General features: G+C 40.0%; 1 protein-coding gene across 1 annotated transcript in view; it reads left to right on the forward strand.

Annotated features, from left to right (window-relative positions):
* LOC109393277 (serine protease 58-like) overlaps window positions 1-8,312 on the forward strand; it is a 118,393-nt gene extending 110,081 nt beyond the window's left edge. Inside the window, exons 2-5 of the mRNA XM_019662345.1 lie at window positions 5,500-5,565; window positions 6,731-6,987; window positions 7,634-7,782; window positions 8,163-8,312. Of these exons, the coding sequence (XP_019517890.1) occupies window positions 5,500-5,565; window positions 6,731-6,987; window positions 7,634-7,782; window positions 8,163-8,312 (622 nt within the window). The remainder of the gene's footprint in view (window positions 1-5,499; window positions 5,566-6,730; window positions 6,988-7,633; window positions 7,783-8,162) is intronic.
* The last annotated feature ends 9,869 nt before the right edge of the window (window positions 8,313-18,181 follow it).

The raw sequence follows: 18,181 nt of genomic DNA on the forward strand, positions 1-18,181 counted from the left end.
GAAGCAGCGTCCTCCACAACTAGACTGAAGTACAAAACGACAGCAACTTGTCTGTTCCCCTTCCCCTAATTCCCCAGCACTGTTCCCATCCCCCCAATTACCCAATAAAAATCTTTAAAAAAAAAAAAGAAGTGATCACTGTAAGTCTAGAAATCATATGATACCACACCCCATTATCACAATATTATTGACTATATTCCCTATGCTGTACATTACATCCCATAACTTATTTGTTTTATACCTGGAAATTTGAACCTCTTATTCCCCTTTCCTTTTTTCCCCCCTTTTAAAAAATTTTCAATTACAGTTGACATTCAGTATTATTTTATATTATTTTCAGGTATACAGCACAGTAGACATTTATATAATTTACAAAGTAATCCCCATGGCTAGTTTAGTACACACCTGGCACTATACATAATTATTACCATATTATTGACTATATTCCCTGTGCTTTACATCTCCATGACTATTTTGTAACTACCAACTTGTACTTCTTAATCCCTTAACCTCTTTCACCCTGCCCCCCCAATCCCTCTCCCATCTGGCACCCATTAGTTTGTTCCCTGAATCTATGAGTCTGTTTCTGTTTGTTGGTTCATTTATTTTGTTCTTTAGATTCTACATGTAAGTGAGATCATATGGTATTTGTCTTTCTCTGTCTGACTTATTTCACTTAGCATAATACCTTCCAGATCCATCCATGTTGTCTCAAATGGTAATATTCCATTTGTCTTTATGGCACAGTAATATTTCATTGTATAAATGTACCACAATTTCTTTATCCAATCGTCTACTGATGGGCATTTTGGTTGTTTCCATATCTTGGCTATTGTGAGTAGCACTGCAGTAAACATAGGGGTATATAGCATATATTCTTTTGAACTAGTGTTTTGTATTTCTTCAGATAAACACACAGGAGTGGAATTGCTGGGTTATAAGGTAGTTCTATTTTTAATTTTTTGAGAAACCACCATACTGATATCCATAGTGGCTACACCAATTTGTAATCCTACCAACAGTGCACCAGGGTTCCCTTTTCTCCACACCCTCGCCAACACTTGTTGTTTGTTGATTTATTGTTGAGAGTCATTCTGACAGGAGTGAGGTGGTATCTCATTGTGGTTTTTATTTGCATTTTTCTGATGATTAGTGACTTTGAGCATCTTTCATATGTCTATTGGCCATCTGTATGTCCTCTTCTTTGAGAAATGTCTGTTCAGGTCCTCTGCCCATGTTTTAATTGGATTGTTAGGTTTTTTCCAGTGTTAAGTTGTGTGAGTTCTTTATAAATTTTGAATATTAACCTCTTATCAGATGTATCATTGGTGAATATCTTCTTCCATTCAGTAAGTTGTCTTTCCATTTTGTTGATGGTTTCCTTTGCTGTGCAAAAAACTTTTTAGTTTGATGTAGTCTCATTTATTTATTTTTTTCTTTTGTTTCCCTTGCCCAAGGCAACATATCAGAAAAAATATTACTATGAGAAATGTCAGATAGTTGACTGCCTGTTTTCTTTTAGGAATTTTATGGTTTCAGGTCTTACATTTAAGTTTTTAATCCATTTTGAGTTTATTCTTGTATATGGTGTAAGAAGGTGGCCTAATTTCATTATTTTGCATGTGTCTGTCCATTTTTCCCAACACCACTTGTTGAATAGACTGTCTTTACCCCATTGTAAAATATTGGATTGTCAGAAAAGTCATGACATATTTTTTCTATGTTTTTCGTTGCAAAAATGTGTCATGACTTTTCTGACAACCCAATATTTTTGCTTGCTTTGTCATATATTAATTGACCATATAGGCATGGTTTTATTTCTGGGCTCCATTCTATTCCATTGATCTATGTGTTTGTTTTTATGCTAGTTTTGCTGTTTTGAATACTATAGCCTTGTATTGTTTTGCATTTGTGATACCTCCAACTTTGTTCTTCTTTCTCAAGATTGCTGTGGCTATTCAGGATCTTTTATGGTTCCATATAAATTTTAGGATTATTTGTTTGGGTTCTGTGAAAAATGGCATTGTTATTTTGATAGGGATTACACTGAATCTATAGATTGATCTGGGTAGCATGAACATTTAACGATGTTAAAAAAGAGAAAATACTGTATGATTCTATTTATCTAAAATTCTACAAAATGTAAATTAACCCATAGTGACAGAAAACAGGTTGCCTGGTGACAAGGTGGTGGGTGGGAGAAAAAGAGGCAGAATTACAAAGGGGCATAAGGTTGCTATTTGGGAATAGGCTCATTAATTTGCCAGTTGTATACTTTAAATATATGCAGTTTATTGTATGTCATTAATTAAGCCAGTTATGCCAGTCTCATGCCAATAATGTCCAATTAGCTGGAGGTCAGTGTGGCAGGTTTTTGAGAGTTTTAAGTCAGGAGATACACAAGTGGTATTCATTCATTCATCAAAAAAAAAAAAGTGTGTGTATGTGTGAAATCTGTGTGGTGCCAGGTTTTGTGCTAGGGTCTGGATATATAGAGTTGAATCAGATATAAATCCTTCCCTTAAGGAAGTCAAGGTCGTATACAAGGTAAATGGAACTTCTAAGTCTGAGACCATCCAGAAGCATGTGAAGATCTAATAGGATGGGATGAGCTATGAGTGTGGACGGGTCAGACTCAGGCCAGGCAGATCCAGGGTTGGGCACTGAGGGAATGCTACATTGATCTGGGAGAGATGTCTCAAGATCCAGGTTCTGGCCCTTTGACATCCAAAATTGAGCCACTCAGCAAGCTTTATGGGCAGGGGCAGACTCCCTGACAAGGAGAGGGTAGGGTAAGTGCTCCCAAATATGTCTGTACAATGAGCCAAAAAACTAAAGGAAGCATATATGGGAATGGTCAACTTGAACAATACTGAAGAAACTGGCTGGTTTAGAATGGAAAGTCCATAGTAGAGAAGAGAGAAAAATAATGTGCCAGGGACCAGTATGCATGGGAGTGGACCTAAACTGGAATCTGAGGGGCTCTTAAAACCCACTCTGAACAAGCGTAGCTCAGTGGGTGCCAGATAGGGATTGGCACAGATGGGGAGAGGAGAAGTGTCTTCCTTGGTATAGTGAGGGGCGGAGCCAGGTCAGAGGATGGATGGGAATCTTTTTTGTGGCTATGAACCCAGGAGTAGCATAGCCAAGGCTTCACAGCCAATCAGAGTTCTATATTCAAAATAGCCAAGGCCACCCTTTGACCAAATGGCAGAGGGAGGAGCCAGTCTTTGCTCACCATCAGGAAAACAGATAACCTTAGAGGAATGGAAGTGTAGGATTTTTGACAAGGAGCCCAGGAAAAGAAAGTATCCAGGTTAGGGCAGAAATTGTTGCTGATGGGAGATGCTCAGTTGTGTGTTGTTGGGGGTGAGGGGAGGCAAGCTAAGAGGGCTAAAAGTTAAAGATCACAGCCAATTTTTAAAAAGACATTAGGACACACAGGGACTAGAGTTGGTTAGAAAGAGGCAAGGTGTGCACCAACAGATCTCCCAAGCACACAGGCTACTTTTGAGATTGCCCAGGAACTCTGACTCTCCCATTCTGTCATATCCCTACAGAGCCAGGCATCATTAGTGCCAGATTATTAAAGGACATGGTGGCCGAGCATAGGAGATTAGACATGACGTGATGAGTCCTAAGAATCACTGCAAGCTTCTAAGCAAGAGCACAACAAATGAGAAAAGGATCGATATGCCAAATTGGAGAGAGGAAGAGAGAGCTTGCCAAGGAAGCCAACTTGAAAGCTATTGCAGCAACTCAGGAGTTATTCAGTGAGGGTGGCAGCTGGGAAGAACAACTCAGAGAGGTAGGGGAGGAAGCCAAATTGCAGGAGATTAAGAAGGGGATGAGCTGGTTGCCTCTGTGTGGTAGGTTGTACCAACAACCACAACTATAGATGGATAGCTATGCAATCAAGCAAATATGCATATAGTAAAATCTTAGTTGAAGAAAATAGGTGGTGGGTATGGCAGTGTTCACTGTACAATGCTTTTCAATTTTTTGTTTGAAATTTTTTGTAAATGTTTGAAGATTTACACAATAAAATGGCAAGAAGAAATGACAAAAACTATTCCCCTTTTTCTATTTGTTCCCTTGCAATATGATTTTACACATTCTCCCATCAAAAAATGGACTCTTCCACCATGTGAGTCTGGGTTAGCCACACAACTTGATTTGGCCAATGGGACTTTAGCATATATGACATATGCAGATGCTTGAAAAGTGCTTGGGCATTGGGACTTGCTTACCTTTCTGCTGATCTTGAGAACACTGCAACTACCATCATATAAATGATCTTGGGCTAGCCTGTTGGATGATAATAGAAACATGGCCCAGTTATGCCCATCACTCCAGCCAACAACCAACTACCCACCAGACATGTTTTTGGGGCCATTGACTGCCAGCTGATCACAGATGCATGACTAAGCCCTGCTGAGAGCAGAAATGCCCAGCTGAGCCTATCTCAAAAGGGCGACCCACAGAATTGTGAGCAATTAGTTGACTGCTGGTTTAAGCCACTAAGTTTTGAGGAAATTTGCTACATGGCAAAAGCTGACAGATACATTCTATTCAGTATCCCTTTGACTTCATTCCAAGGGAGCTCTATGTTGAGCATCCCCTGTCTGGCTCTGACTGGCTCTGAATATTTTTAGGGAGAGGTCAGTGGTATCTAAGGGATAAGGGGAGGTTGACATGGGATGGGGACAGTGTGACATGAGGAAAGGATGACATGGGGCAGAGCCAGTGTGACATGAGGGCCAGGGTGTGACATGGGGGAGGGCTCAGTGTGTTAAATGAGGGGGGTCTGGAGTTCATAGAGGAGGGAGTTTATTTTTAAGTTGAGGGCTGGTAAATGTAACACAGAGAGGTGGAGTTCAGCCATACTAAGTGAGGACAGGTGAGTAAGCCTAAAGGAACCCGGGGGCTGAATTATTACTGGAGACAGTGGATCAAGGCAGACAGGATGGCCGGTTGAAATATCTCTTTGCTAATAATAAAGAAGAGAAAAGCTCTTGGCTTATAGTGCACCCCTCTGGGGGTCAGGCATCTCACATTGGAGAAATTTCCCAGACTATAATGGGAGGGCAGACATTCTAGAGCAGCGGTTCTCAACCTGTGGGTCGCGACCCTTTGGGGGTCCAATGACCCTTTCACAGGGGTCACCTAAGACATCGGAAAACAAAAAGATATTTACATTACGATTCATAACAGTAGCAAAATTACAGTGATAGAGTAGCAACGAAAATAATTTTATGGGTGGGGGTCACCACAACATGAGGAACTGTATTAAGGGGTCGCGGCATTAGGAAGGTTGAGAACCGCTGCTCTAGAGAGATAGGATCTTGCTGTCTGTCCTCCCTCTGATGCCATCCTCCCTTAATTAAGAGCACCTGGCTCACTTGACCCTTCCCTGTCCCTTGTAGTTTCTTCCTTTGCAAAGCATCCAGTTGATCAGTCTGGTTGGTAGTTCACTCCCTTCCCAGGTCTTCTCACTAGAAGAGGGTGTGAAGACAGCAGATATGAATCACCTCTTTCTAATCTTCACCTTTCTGACAGTGACTGGTGAGTGCAGGTTCTTATTTTGGCTTAAAATTCTGAAAAGGTCATATTGGAGGAAAGTGTAGGAAATGGGTTTAGATAAGAGATGTAAAGAGATCATCAGTTAGAAACAAACAAACAAACAAACAAAGGACCCCAGTGGTTGGCAGTTTCCTGGAACACTCAAAGATATCTAGAGCCCACTGATTTTCCTCTGCCTCCCTGGGTGCAAGAGAAGATGTGGACTGAGATAATGAGACTTGACACAGTGGGTGACGGGTATTGGCAAAACAATCTGATTTTGCTGTATAGCTAGGAAGGAAGCTTGAAGAAAAGAGAAGAATCAAAAGGAAACAAGGAAGGAGAGGAGTGAATAAGAAGGAGAACACAAATACAGAGAGGACTCCAAGGGAAAATTCATAGAAGGAACCTGAAATGGTTCAATAATACCTTAAATATCAGTAACACATTAACCATTTCAAAGTACTTACACATAAAATGCCTTAGATGTCCTTCTGCTGGAAGGTCTGTCCCTGGCTGTAAGATTCTGCTCTCTTCCCTCCTGTCTGGCAGCAGTAACAACAACAATCAGAATACCAACGCCAGCACGAGCAAAATTAGTCCAGCCAATCAATCAGAAGAACATCAAAACTTCACCAACATTTTTGATTTTCCTGAACTCAGAATATGAGCCTTGTTTGGGGACCCTGATCCACAAACAGTGGGCTCTCACTGCAGCCCACTGCTTCTTACCGTGAGTGATGCGGGTCTTGGAGAAAGAGGTTTTCCCCCTTCATCACTGGGATTGCTCAGGGGAGACTGCGGATCAGCCCTGAAGAGACTTGCACAGGGGGACTCTCAAACCTGAGAATGGGTTGGAAGGAAGCAGAAAATATACCTTGGTAGTTATGAGTTAGATTCCTGAGTGGGATGGTGTAGACAGAGGGAATGGGGAAGGTGAGGACCAGGGGATAAACCAGTAGGGACTAAATCCTACATACAATGTGGTACAAATCAAAGAATTATGGAACTGTGATGGAAGTTGTTCATTTTCCAAACAAGGAGACAGAGGTCTCCTTGGTTATAAAAATTGTGTAAAATCACAAAGCAAGTTAGGGGGAGAAAAGATTCAAGATGAACAATAGATTAATATCTCCTTCCTTTACTGATCCCTCATGGCCTATTCCAGGTTTCTTAAGATAGACATGGCTGCTTCAAAAGAGGAGGTTTTCCGAAACAAGACGGAGAGCTTAAGGCCCATGCTTACTGTCCAATACCCAAATTTCACCCGGGATTCTGCTGAGCATGATCTCATGCTCATCAAGCTGAAGCAGCCCCTGAAGCTCAATAGCCAGGTGAAGCTGGTGGCTCTGCCCAATACTACGGATGACAGAAGAGGGGACACATGCACCGTCTCTGGCTGGGGCTGGAAATGGGAGAATTCCAGTGAGTGACCCTTAAGACAGACCTTTAGTGCTCCTTGAGCACCTAGCCAATTAGGATTATCATATAACTTTTATTATAGATAATGAGATCTGGGAGGGGCATGAGAATTTATGTATCTTAACCTCTAATTTTATTCATGTGGAAATTGAGGCTCAAATTGTTGACATGATATACCTAGGGGTAACATGGCTTTTAATGGCTGGAGGCCTCTGGAATCCAGTGTTCTTGCCTCATTCATCACCCAGATGAGGGTAAAATGGTGTTTGGGTGAGGAAGTGGTGGGAGGGCAATCTCACTGGCGGCTCATTCATTAGAAACTTCCAGACAGACATTCACAAATGAAAGCATGCACGCGCAAGCCCGAGGTATGCAGTTTACAATACTGGAACCGGACCTTGGTTTTCTCATTTCATTATCTGTTCTCTTCTTCTCTGGTTTCCTTTTGTTTGGGCTTTTTCTTTCATTGAATGATGAAGAGGTTAATAACAGAAAAGAGGGAAGGAAGGAGAGAGGAAACGGAGATGGATATATGAAGGATCAAAGAGACAGAATCTCTCTCTCTCTCTCTCTCTCTCTCTCTCTCTCTCTCTCTCTCTCTTTCTCTCTCTGTGTGTGTGTGTGTGCACGCGTGCACGCACATGCTCAGACACAGACCCTGATATCCAGATAAACCAGACTGTCTTTTGGTTCTCTGATGAATACTGCCAAGAGTCTCCTGTAAGGCAAATTCCTGTTAAAATCACAGAGAACATGTTCTGTGCAGGATCATCTCTGGAGAGCGCACACACATGTAAGGTATCTCTTCTCCCTCTGCCCCTCTTACGTTTTGCCTGGGACACTGTTTGGGGGTCCACATATCTCCCTTAACCCAATCCAATTTTCTGTCTCTACATCCAAGAAGAGATCAAGGTTAATGGAGTCCTGGAAGGAATAAGTGTCCTCCTTCCAATCATGAGTGAACATAGATGTCAGGGTGGAAGCATCTCAGAATGTTCTCATTTCTTTATCGCTTCCTCTGATGTGGCCTAGGGTGAGTGGTGGCCAAGATGGCCACCAGAAATCTTTCCCAGCCCTTATCACCTAAATCTTCCTATTCTGGGCCCCTTGGGTAGGGACTTGATACTAAATCATCTTTATTTTGGCTACTCTGCCTGACTCGTCTCCTTTTCTAATAGGAAATGGCTGCTGCCCCAATCCTGTGCCAAAATCAGCTCCAAGGGATCCTATCCTGGTCAGATGGGTGTATTCTGAGAGGTGACATTGGCTACTACACCAAGGTTGCCCACTATACAGACTGGATTCTCAAAGTCATCCACACCAACTGAGCTCTCTTTATTTGCTCTTCCAGCGGCCTCAGAACTTGGTCTACATTCCTTGACTGTTCCTTTCCCTCTAGCTTTAGAACAAGATGGGAATAGATTCTTGGCTGTAAGAAGTTTTATGTTCCTTCTGTTCTCTTGACTTCTCTCATCCTTTCTCTGCCCCCATTTGAATGATTATCAAAGGATTTGAGCTGGGGAATGTTCTCATAAATGGAATCACTTCTCACCACTCCCTTCCTCTCTTCCAACTTCCTACATACCTGTGTGGTTTCCTCAGACTTTTCTGGAGCTGTTCTCTCCCCATCACTCTCCAGAAGACACATGGGCCTCAGAAATGTGACAGTGAGATTGGGAGCACCTCTATGGTGATTTCTTTTGTCTGGTGTCCCTTAGTGCTTAGTCAGGCTCCAGCTGGTGCCCTCTCACCCCACCCCATCTAATTAAGGCTGCAGTAAATTCCGGGTGTTAAATGGGCTGCTAGCAATAAAATTATTAGAAATGGAGGCTAGAAATTTATGACAGCAGGGACTATAAGGGTTTCAAAAAGGGTTAGGAGATGAAGCAGAAGGGGGAACGAAGAGAGGAGTTAAGTGGGTCAGACCACCAACAGGAAAAGAGGGATGATCTTTGGAGAAATCATTCTTAATGCTAAGTACAGGGAATTCTAAGAAAGATGGCTGGAAGGAGAGCACTAGAAGCACAACAAGGAAATACCGAAATCTAGGCGAGTAAACTGTGGTTCTGTGTGTGTGTGTGTGTGTGTGTGTGTGTGTGTGTGTGTGTGTGTGTCAGTGTGCCTATGCACATATGTGTGNTGTGTGTGTGTGTGTGTGTGTGTGTGTGTGTGTGTGTGTGTGTGTGTGTCAGTGTGCCTATGCACATATGTGTGTATAGAACGGAGGGCGTTTTGCACAGAGTGATCTCACTGAACCAACCAAAATTACTCCTATGCCAATCGCCAATTCTGCTGATTTTCTTCAATTCCTGCTTTTACCTGCTCTTATACTACCTTTATAAATTATTTTTTAAAACAGAATGTGTCCTATACTTTTATTATGACATTTTATTTGAAACTGTTAAGACAAGAAGTTACAAAAAATATTACAGAGAGTTTCTGTGCACCCAATACTGCCCCAGTGATAATGTCTTCTATAACCATAGTAAAATGTCAAAACCAGGAAATTCACAGTGGTACAATGCTGTTTACTCAGATACAGAACTTAGGTAGATTTCACCAGTCTTTCTTTACATACACTGTTTGTTTTTAGAGGGTGAAATTTGAAATCTTATCACATGCGTGGATTATTATAACTCTCACTACAATCAAAATCCAAAACTTTTCCATCACCAGAAAGAAACTCCTTTGTGTTACATTTTAAAAATCGGACTCTCTCCCAACACTAAACCCCTTGCAACCATTGATCTATTATCAATCACTATAGTTTTGTCACTTCAAGAATGTTACATAATATGCAACCCATATAATTCCACTGGTCTTTTTTTCATTTGTGATGTTTCAGATGTCTTTTCATTATCATTTTCTTTCTGTCTGAAGAAGTTTGGTTAGTCATTCATTCTTTTAGAGCAGATCTTAGGGTTTCTTAACCTTCTTTCCTGAAGGATGATTTTTACTGGATAAAGAATTCAGGATTGACAATGCTTTTCTTTCAGGACTTGGAAAATATTTTCCTCTTCCTTCAATCCAAGTTTCTGAGGAGAAATCTGCTGTCATTTGAATCATTGTTTTCCAATTGGTAATTCATTGTTTCTCTCTAGCTGTGGCTGTTTTCAAAAGTTTTTCTTTGTCTTTTATTTTCAGAAGTTTGATTATGTGTCTGGATGTGAAATCTTAAAGTTTGTTCTGTTTGGGGTATACTCAGTTTCTCAAATTTGTAGGTTTATGTCTTTCACCAAATTTGAAGAACTTAAGCCATTGTTTCTTCAAATAGTTTTCAGTTCAACGTTCTTTTTATTCTTCTGAAACTTTGATAACATAAATGTTACATCTTCTGCTACCATCTCACAGGTCCCTGGGGATCCATTAATTTTTTAAAACTCTCTTTTTTTTCTCTGTTGTTCATATTGATAATTTCTATTGTTCTATCTTTAAATCCACTGACTTCTGGCATCCCCCTTTTGCTATTGAGCCCATCGTTTTAATTATGTTTTTTTGTTTTCTGTATTTCTTTCATATCTTGGGGGCTTTGCTGGCCAGGAGGAGACTTCCCCTCCCATAGATAACTAATTCCTAGAGATAGCAAATGACTCCCCCAACCACGTGCTTTTCATGTGCAAACAAACCAATCTAGAGCCAGTACCTCCAACTACCTCCTTTATTTAACTTACACACACTAAGCCAATATTTCCCTTACCCTAAATCACCCCAGGACCAAGTACTGAACAACTAGAGACCACCACTGTAGCCCAGAGCCTGGTGAAACTATCCAAACTATGCAACCCTAGGCTTGCTCAAACTTGCCTCCCCTGCCTTGTCGATTCCTTCTTTCAGAAACCACAATACAGGTCTGTGCTAGTGCTGTCTCCTCACTCCTCCTGCCTCTTGACTGACCCTGGTACTTCCTCATCCAGTCCCGCATGGCATGGCATGCCCCTTCATAAACTCTGTTCAATGGCATTGACCTCTCAGTGTCCTCTCTCAGTCACCTCTATGAATTAATCCCAAGTCCAATCAAAACACTTAGCTAATGAGTTTGGGGTTTTTTTTGAAAAGAAAACATGATTTTAAATATCCATATCTTCTTATTTTTCTAAATGTCAACGTTCTCGGTCAAACTTGAAAACACTATAAAACAAGTCCTTGGCAACCTCCAAATTACTCTTGGTGACCTTGATATCTCTCTGGCCATAATCTTGGGAACAGAGGGCATGCAAAAGTCACCTTAAGAGTTTTTAATTTCAGTTCCTATGTTTTTTACTTCTAAAATTTTCATTTGGCTCTTATTTATGTCTTCTATAAACCTTTGGTAAGGTTTTCCATTTTTTCATTTAATTTGAGAGTGTTTAAAATTGCTTATTGGACTGTTTTTTATAATAGTTACTTTAGAACCCCTGTCTCATAATTCCATCTGCATCATCTTGATGTTGGCATCTATTGATTGTTTTTTTTCTCATTTGAGTTGAAATTTTCATGATATGGTGAGAAATTTTGGACTATATCCTGGACATTTGGATATTATAAGACTCTTGTTCCTATTTAGATCTCCTATTTAGCGGGTGGTTAACCTGTTTGTGTTCAGAATGTATATCCTAGCCCACTTTTGTGGGCAGTAGTTCAAATGTCAATTTAGATTATAAAGTGTCTTCCGTGCTATGCTGTAGGGGCTGTGGCAGACAGAATAATGCCCCCCCCCCACCCCAGGAGTCTACATCCTAATCCTTGGAACCTATGAATATATTACCTTACACGGTAAAAGACACTTTGTAAATGTGATTAACTTAAGGCTCTCGATATGGGAAGAGTGTCCTGAATTGTCCATGTGGGCCCAATGTAATCACAAGTGTCTTTATAAGAGGAAGGCAAAAAGCTCAAAAAAAAAAGGGGAGATATGATCACAGAAATAGAGGGTGGAATGATGTGCTTTGAAGATGAAGGAAGGGGCCATGAGCCACGGTGTGCAGGTAGCCTTTAGAAGCTGGAAAAGGCAAGGAAACGGGTTCTCCCCAGAGCCTTCAGAAAGAATACAGCTTTGTGAACACCTTGATTTTAATCCCATAAAACCCATTTTGGCCTTCTGATCTCCAGAACTAGAAGGTAATACACTTGTGTTGTTTTAAGCCATTAAGTTTGTGGCAATTTCTTACAATAGCAACAGGTAACTAATATAGGGGTGGAAGTTCGAGTTCCACCCAGCAGCTCCACCACTGCAGCACCACTGGGGTGAGGGAGGGCATGGCTTTTCATGGTGTTTATCTCAACAACAAGCAAATGGCCAATAACTTAGTGGCTTAAACAACACAAATCTATGTCTCTAGTTTCCCTGAGTCAAGAGTCCCCATAGCTCAGGGCCTGATAAAAGCTAAAATCAAGATGTCGGCTGGCTGCTTCCCCACCTGGTGGTTCAACTAGGGAAAGACCTACTTCCAACTCCTTCACATTGTTGGCAGAATTCCGTTCCTTGCAGTTTTAAGACTGAGATTCCTGTGTCTTGCTAGCTGTCATCTGGCGACCACTTAGTTCCTAGAGGTCATTCTAAGGTCCTTGCCCTTGGACCCCTCCCTCTTAGCAACAGAAAATCTCCCTCATGTCACACCCTTCTTAGGCTTTGACTCTCTCTGACTTCCCTTGTACTACAAGCTGAAGAAAAATTTTCACTTTTTATTTATTTATTTAAAGATTTTATTGGGGAATTGGGGGAGGGGAACAGACAAGTTGCTGTCCTTTTGTTCTTCAGTCTAGCTGTGGAGGACGCCGCTTCACTGGCCCATGTTGGTATTATGATCATTGTGCTCTTTTTCACTTTTAAAGTGCTCATGTGATTAGGCCAGGGCAACTTAGATAAATAATCTCCCTGTTTTAAGGTCAACCATGCCATATAATGTAGCGTAATCACAGAGGTAACGTCCATCAAATGCACAGTTCCAGGTAAGGGCATGTACATCAGTGGCAGAAAACTTTGGGAGTTATCTTAGAATCTCCCTACTATATGCCATTGATAGGTTTCTGCTCTGCTGGGCTGTCTTTTGGCTAGAGACAACAGGATTTTCTAGGGGCTTTTTTTATGTCTCTGCCCACAGTGTTCCCAGGTTGTAAACTTTTCTAGCACACAGGCCTGGATATACAGTACTCCCCTATCCCCCCACCACGTCCATCCATAGTTTCACTTTCTGTAGTTTCGGTTACCTGCAGTCAACCACAGTCCAACATATTAAATGGAAAATTTCAGAAAAAAACAATTCATAAGTTTTAAATTGCGTGTCATTCTGAGTACCATGATGAAATCACATGCTTTCATGCTTCATCCTCCCGGAGTCATGACTCATCCCTTGTCTAGTGTATCCACGCTGCATACGCTACCCACCCTTTAGTCACGTAGCAGCTGTCTAGGTTATCAGATCAACTGTGATGGTATCACAGCCTTTGTGTTCAAGTAACCCTTATTTTATTGTTATAATTCTATTTTATTATCAGTTGTTAATCTCTTACTGTGCCTAATTTATAAATTAAACTTTATCATAGATACGTATTGTAGGAAAAAACATTGTATATGAACTGAAATGCTGTATACAAGGTCCGACAATTATGTTCACGAACTTTTTGCAACGATGTTGCTAACCTTTTTTGATATCAGAGGAATTATTCATTATGAATTTGTACCAACTGGACAAACAGTTAACCAAGTTTACTATTTGGAAGTACTGAAAAGGCTGCGTGAAAAGTTAGACGACCTGAACTTTTTGCCAACAATTCATGGCTCTTGCATCACGACAGTGCACCAGCTCACATGGCACTGTCTGTGAGAAAGTTTTTAGCCAGTAAACAAATAACTGTATTGGAACACCCACCCTACTCACCTGATCTGGCCCCCAATGACTTCTTTATTTACCTAAAGATAAAGGAAATATTGAAGACATTTTGATGACATTCAGGACATCAAGGATAATATGATGACAGCTCTGATAGCCATTCCAGAAAAAGTTCAAAAATTGCTCTGAAGGGTGGAATAGGCATTGGCGTCAGCACATAGCTTCCCAAAGGGAGTACTTTGAAGGTGACTGTAGTGATATTCAGCAGTGAAGTATGTAGGTATGAAGTACTTTTTCTAGGATGAGTTCACAAACTTAATTGTCAGGCCTCATATGTGTTTGTACATACATGTATAAATAAGTAAGTATACATATGGGGGTGCCAAAAACATGTATACACATGACTTGTATTCATCTTTTCTTATTGGTATATATTTAGTATTACAATTTTAATAGAAAGTAAAAGTTTTTCCCTTTCTTAAAATGTGTACATGTTTTTGGCACCCTTTGTATATTGGTGGTGCATGCTCAAAAATGTTTTATAGGATTGGTGACAACACCATATATCTAAAATTAGACTGTTCCAGATTTTCTGGGATATCTAATTGCCATTTGATTTAAAACAACTCCCTTCAACATGGAACATTAATTCATCAATTAAGATTCTTTTATATATCTTTAGTTGAAAATAAAATTCTTAGCTCAAATAATTCTTCTTACATTCCTTAGAACTTTCATATGGAGAAATGATCGAATGAGAGTGAATCATTCCTCGAAAAGTAACCCTTTAAGAGTAAAATTCAATAAATAAAGTCTAAGTTCATGATTCTTACATAATAAAATTGGGTGAGCTGAGTTAAAAGAAATAGGTGCTTTCTAGAATGCATTATATTTAGTCAGTCTGCTAAGAATCAAGTCCCATTCGTCTAACTTCCATATTTTGCTTTAACATAGAGAGGCACATTTACGTATAACACTCTGAAACTATGATCCACAGTTCTTTCCATGTAGTCTTTCCTTTGCTTTTTTCACTGGCAGTTACACTGTAAGAAAACTAGTACCCAATACTCCAGTTTCTCTGACCTCCACATGGCTGCATGTGACAGATACCACTAATTGATCTTCTATCTCCATACTCCTCATCATTTTTTTTTTTGTGATGGCCCCACTGAGTTTGAGTTGGTATGTGACAGCCGTGCTAGAGGCTATCTTCCTTAACATTCCCTGTAGGTTGTTGTAGCCACATGACTAAGTTTTGCCTGAGGGGATGGGCATGACATCTGTATCATGTTCTTAAAAGGAAGGTGTTTGCCCTTCATGTCTTCTTCCTGCTTCCTATGGGCTGGAGCGCAGTTGTGATGGTGGTCATGCACACGAGGAAAGCAAGGGGAATGTGGAGGAATAAGACAGAAGGAAGCTTCATGATCTGCAGGAACAGAGCTGCCTTCCCACCAAAAGCTGCCAAGAAGCTCCAAACTGCTTTGTGAGAGAGAAATGAACACGTATTTTGTTTGAGTCTTTATATACCGGGGGTGCCAAAAATATGTATACACATTTTAAGAGAAGTTATCTTAAAATGTGTATATGTTTTTTTGGCACCTCTATATTGATGTCTTTTGTTATAGCAGCTTATCCTATAACTTAAGGAATATACCCAACATCTGTTTGTTCAGCACACATTAAATTTCTTCTATGTATTAAGTTCTGTCCAAGGTTCTAGAGTTACAAAAAAATGAATCATGCACACTTTCTCTTCTAAAGAGCTCCCAACCTAGAAAAGGAAAATTTGACTCAAAGGGAAATGGGAGGATAATTGATTTGTTAACCACCTACGTTTTCACATGCATTGGTTTGCTAATCCTCACCGAAAAAATTGAGTTGTAAGTGACATAATTGTCATTGTATAGTCAAGGAAATTGATGCGGTGGCATATCTGCCTTGTAAATGGTGGATTCACTATGCATTTTTATCATCATCTTTGATCTAAGACTACTTGTTAATTGGTCCTGACAGAGCCAGTAAAACTATATCTCTGTGGCCACAATTGAGATTCCCCCTATAATAGGCATATGTGGTTTGTATTCCAGAATTTCATCCATCCCATCTTCCAGCAACAGCTCCCAATTTTCATATTGAGTTTTACTCTTTCCTCACTGTCCCCCCCGACTTCAGTCCATGTACTTGAACAAGAGTACACCTCTGTCATTACTCAAAGGTGAAACATACTGCTTAGGCCTAAGCTAGTCATCGCATCATATTTCCTTTGCCAGGGTGATTGGCTCAGGGATGAGCATGAGACTCAAGTCAGTAACTCTGAATTCCTGGGGAAGCCAACTTGCTCTTGCTTTTTGATCTTGAACCTGAAAGGATGGAAGGACTGAAGCACTGCTGTGGTGAACCTGATACTGAAGCCACGCGGAAAGCAAGAGTTAAAGGATGGAGAGCAGCCAGCCCCTAGTGAATTGTTTAGCCTGAATCCAACTATGCTTGAAGCCTGGAACCTACACTTGGGCTTTTCAGTTCCAGGAGACAATACATTTCCTTTTAAGCCAGTTTGGGTCAAGTTTTCTGCGGCTTGTATCCGAAAGAATCCCGCTTATTTCCTAGAGTCTTAGCCTGGGCTAAAGGCAAGCTATTTCTATGCATTAGTGGAAAGAGAGTGCATGTTTCTATCCTGTTGTTCATAATTTAATTGCTCGCTAGAACTACCAAGATTCGTGATAAACAATAATCTGTTATGTAAAATACAAAATGTGTTGTCAGCGGCAGTAGTTTTCAGTCAGTCAACAGCCATCACTTTCAGAGAGACTTCCTAACATCTATTTTACTTGGTAATTTTGGATTTGCCACAGTTCCTGTCTTATGTATTTTTAGCAGTAGCATTGATGATTTTTCATATTTGTGTACTTCAAAAATCTGATACTTGATCTAATTGAATCCTCCATCTAAATATAGTGCACAATCAGAAAGACTTCAGGCTCCAAGGCAAAACTAGTAAATTAAATTTAAGTCTTCCTGTACCATCAGAAAAAAATTAAATTCTGTTTTTAGGACTTCAAGAACTAATTTAATAGTACTATTTTAAACCCTTTGCTCAGGAAATCATTAATTTATTGTATTTGTTCATATATATTGTTTTCAAAAATGGATTGGATTAAACTCTGAATCACAATCTTCCCTTGTAGTCTCATGAACTTGGTCTGGACAAGTTGGCTCTATTTTTGTTGATTCTATTGAAAGCGATTTTTTTCTGAAATAAGTTAATACTTTTTATTTCATCGAAAGCTTTTCCCACAGGCTTTGTGTAGTACACCCATTTATACGCCCTGCATCTGTGCTCCCTGTACACCCTGACTTACATTTCTCCTTCACATTATCTCCCATAGTGATGAAAGAGGTGGAACAAATGTGTCAGAACTGTGTGAGAGGGGCAGGTAGCAGTGTGATTGCGGGGCATGTGTCTTAGACTGCACCTGTTGGTGTGTGGGAGCAAAGGATCAAAGACCAAGGATGTGTGTTAGAATTCAGTGGCTGCTCAAAACGGTGCATAACGGCATTATTTTTTATATCAATTTTCAATTAAAACTCTGATTTTCAGTTTTTGAGTCTGTGTGTGTGCACTATTACAGATCTGAAATTAACATAAAGCAAATCTCTAACGGAACCCATGAAATTTTAGGAAAGGGCTACATAGACCTTGATGAAAAGAGTCATCTGTCACCTTTAAAATTTAACTTGACATTTTACAACTATTACTTCCTAGTCTCTAATATGTTTATATTAAAATTACTTATATCTCTTTTTTCATGTATTGTAACTAGAAAAAGTTCTTAATACTGTGACACAGAAACACACCAACATACTCCTATTTCTAACAGGTTTGTTTTTTTGAAAAAAAATTATTTTGTAACTGCAAGTTTGTACTTCTTAATCCCCTTCCCCATTTCTGCCCACTCACCCCACCCCTCCCCTCTGGCAACCATCCGTTTCTTTTCTGTATCTATGAGTTTGTTTCTGTTTCATTTTGTTTTTTTTAGATTCCATATATAAGAAAAATCATACAATATTTGTCTTTCTCTGTCCAACTTATTTAACATAACATCCATGTTTTTACAAATGACAAGATTTCATTCTTTTTTATGGCTGAGTAATATTCCATTGTTTATATGTACCGCCTCTTCTTTATTTAGTTATCTATCAATGGACACCTAGGTTGCTGCAATGAACATAGGGGTACATATATCTTTTTGAATTATTGTTTTCATTTTCTTTGGGTGAACACCCAAAAGTGAAATTGTTGGGTCATACAGTAGTTCTATTTTTAATTTTCTGAGAAATCTCTATACTGTTTCATATGGCTGTACCAGTTTACAAACCCACCAACAGTG

The sequence above is a fragment of the Hipposideros armiger genome, unplaced genomic scaffold (genome assembly GCF_001890085.2).
Source record: "Hipposideros armiger isolate ML-2016 unplaced genomic scaffold, ASM189008v1 scaffold_372, whole genome shotgun sequence".
Lineage (NCBI taxonomy): Eukaryota > Metazoa > Chordata > Mammalia > Chiroptera > Hipposideridae > Hipposideros > Hipposideros armiger.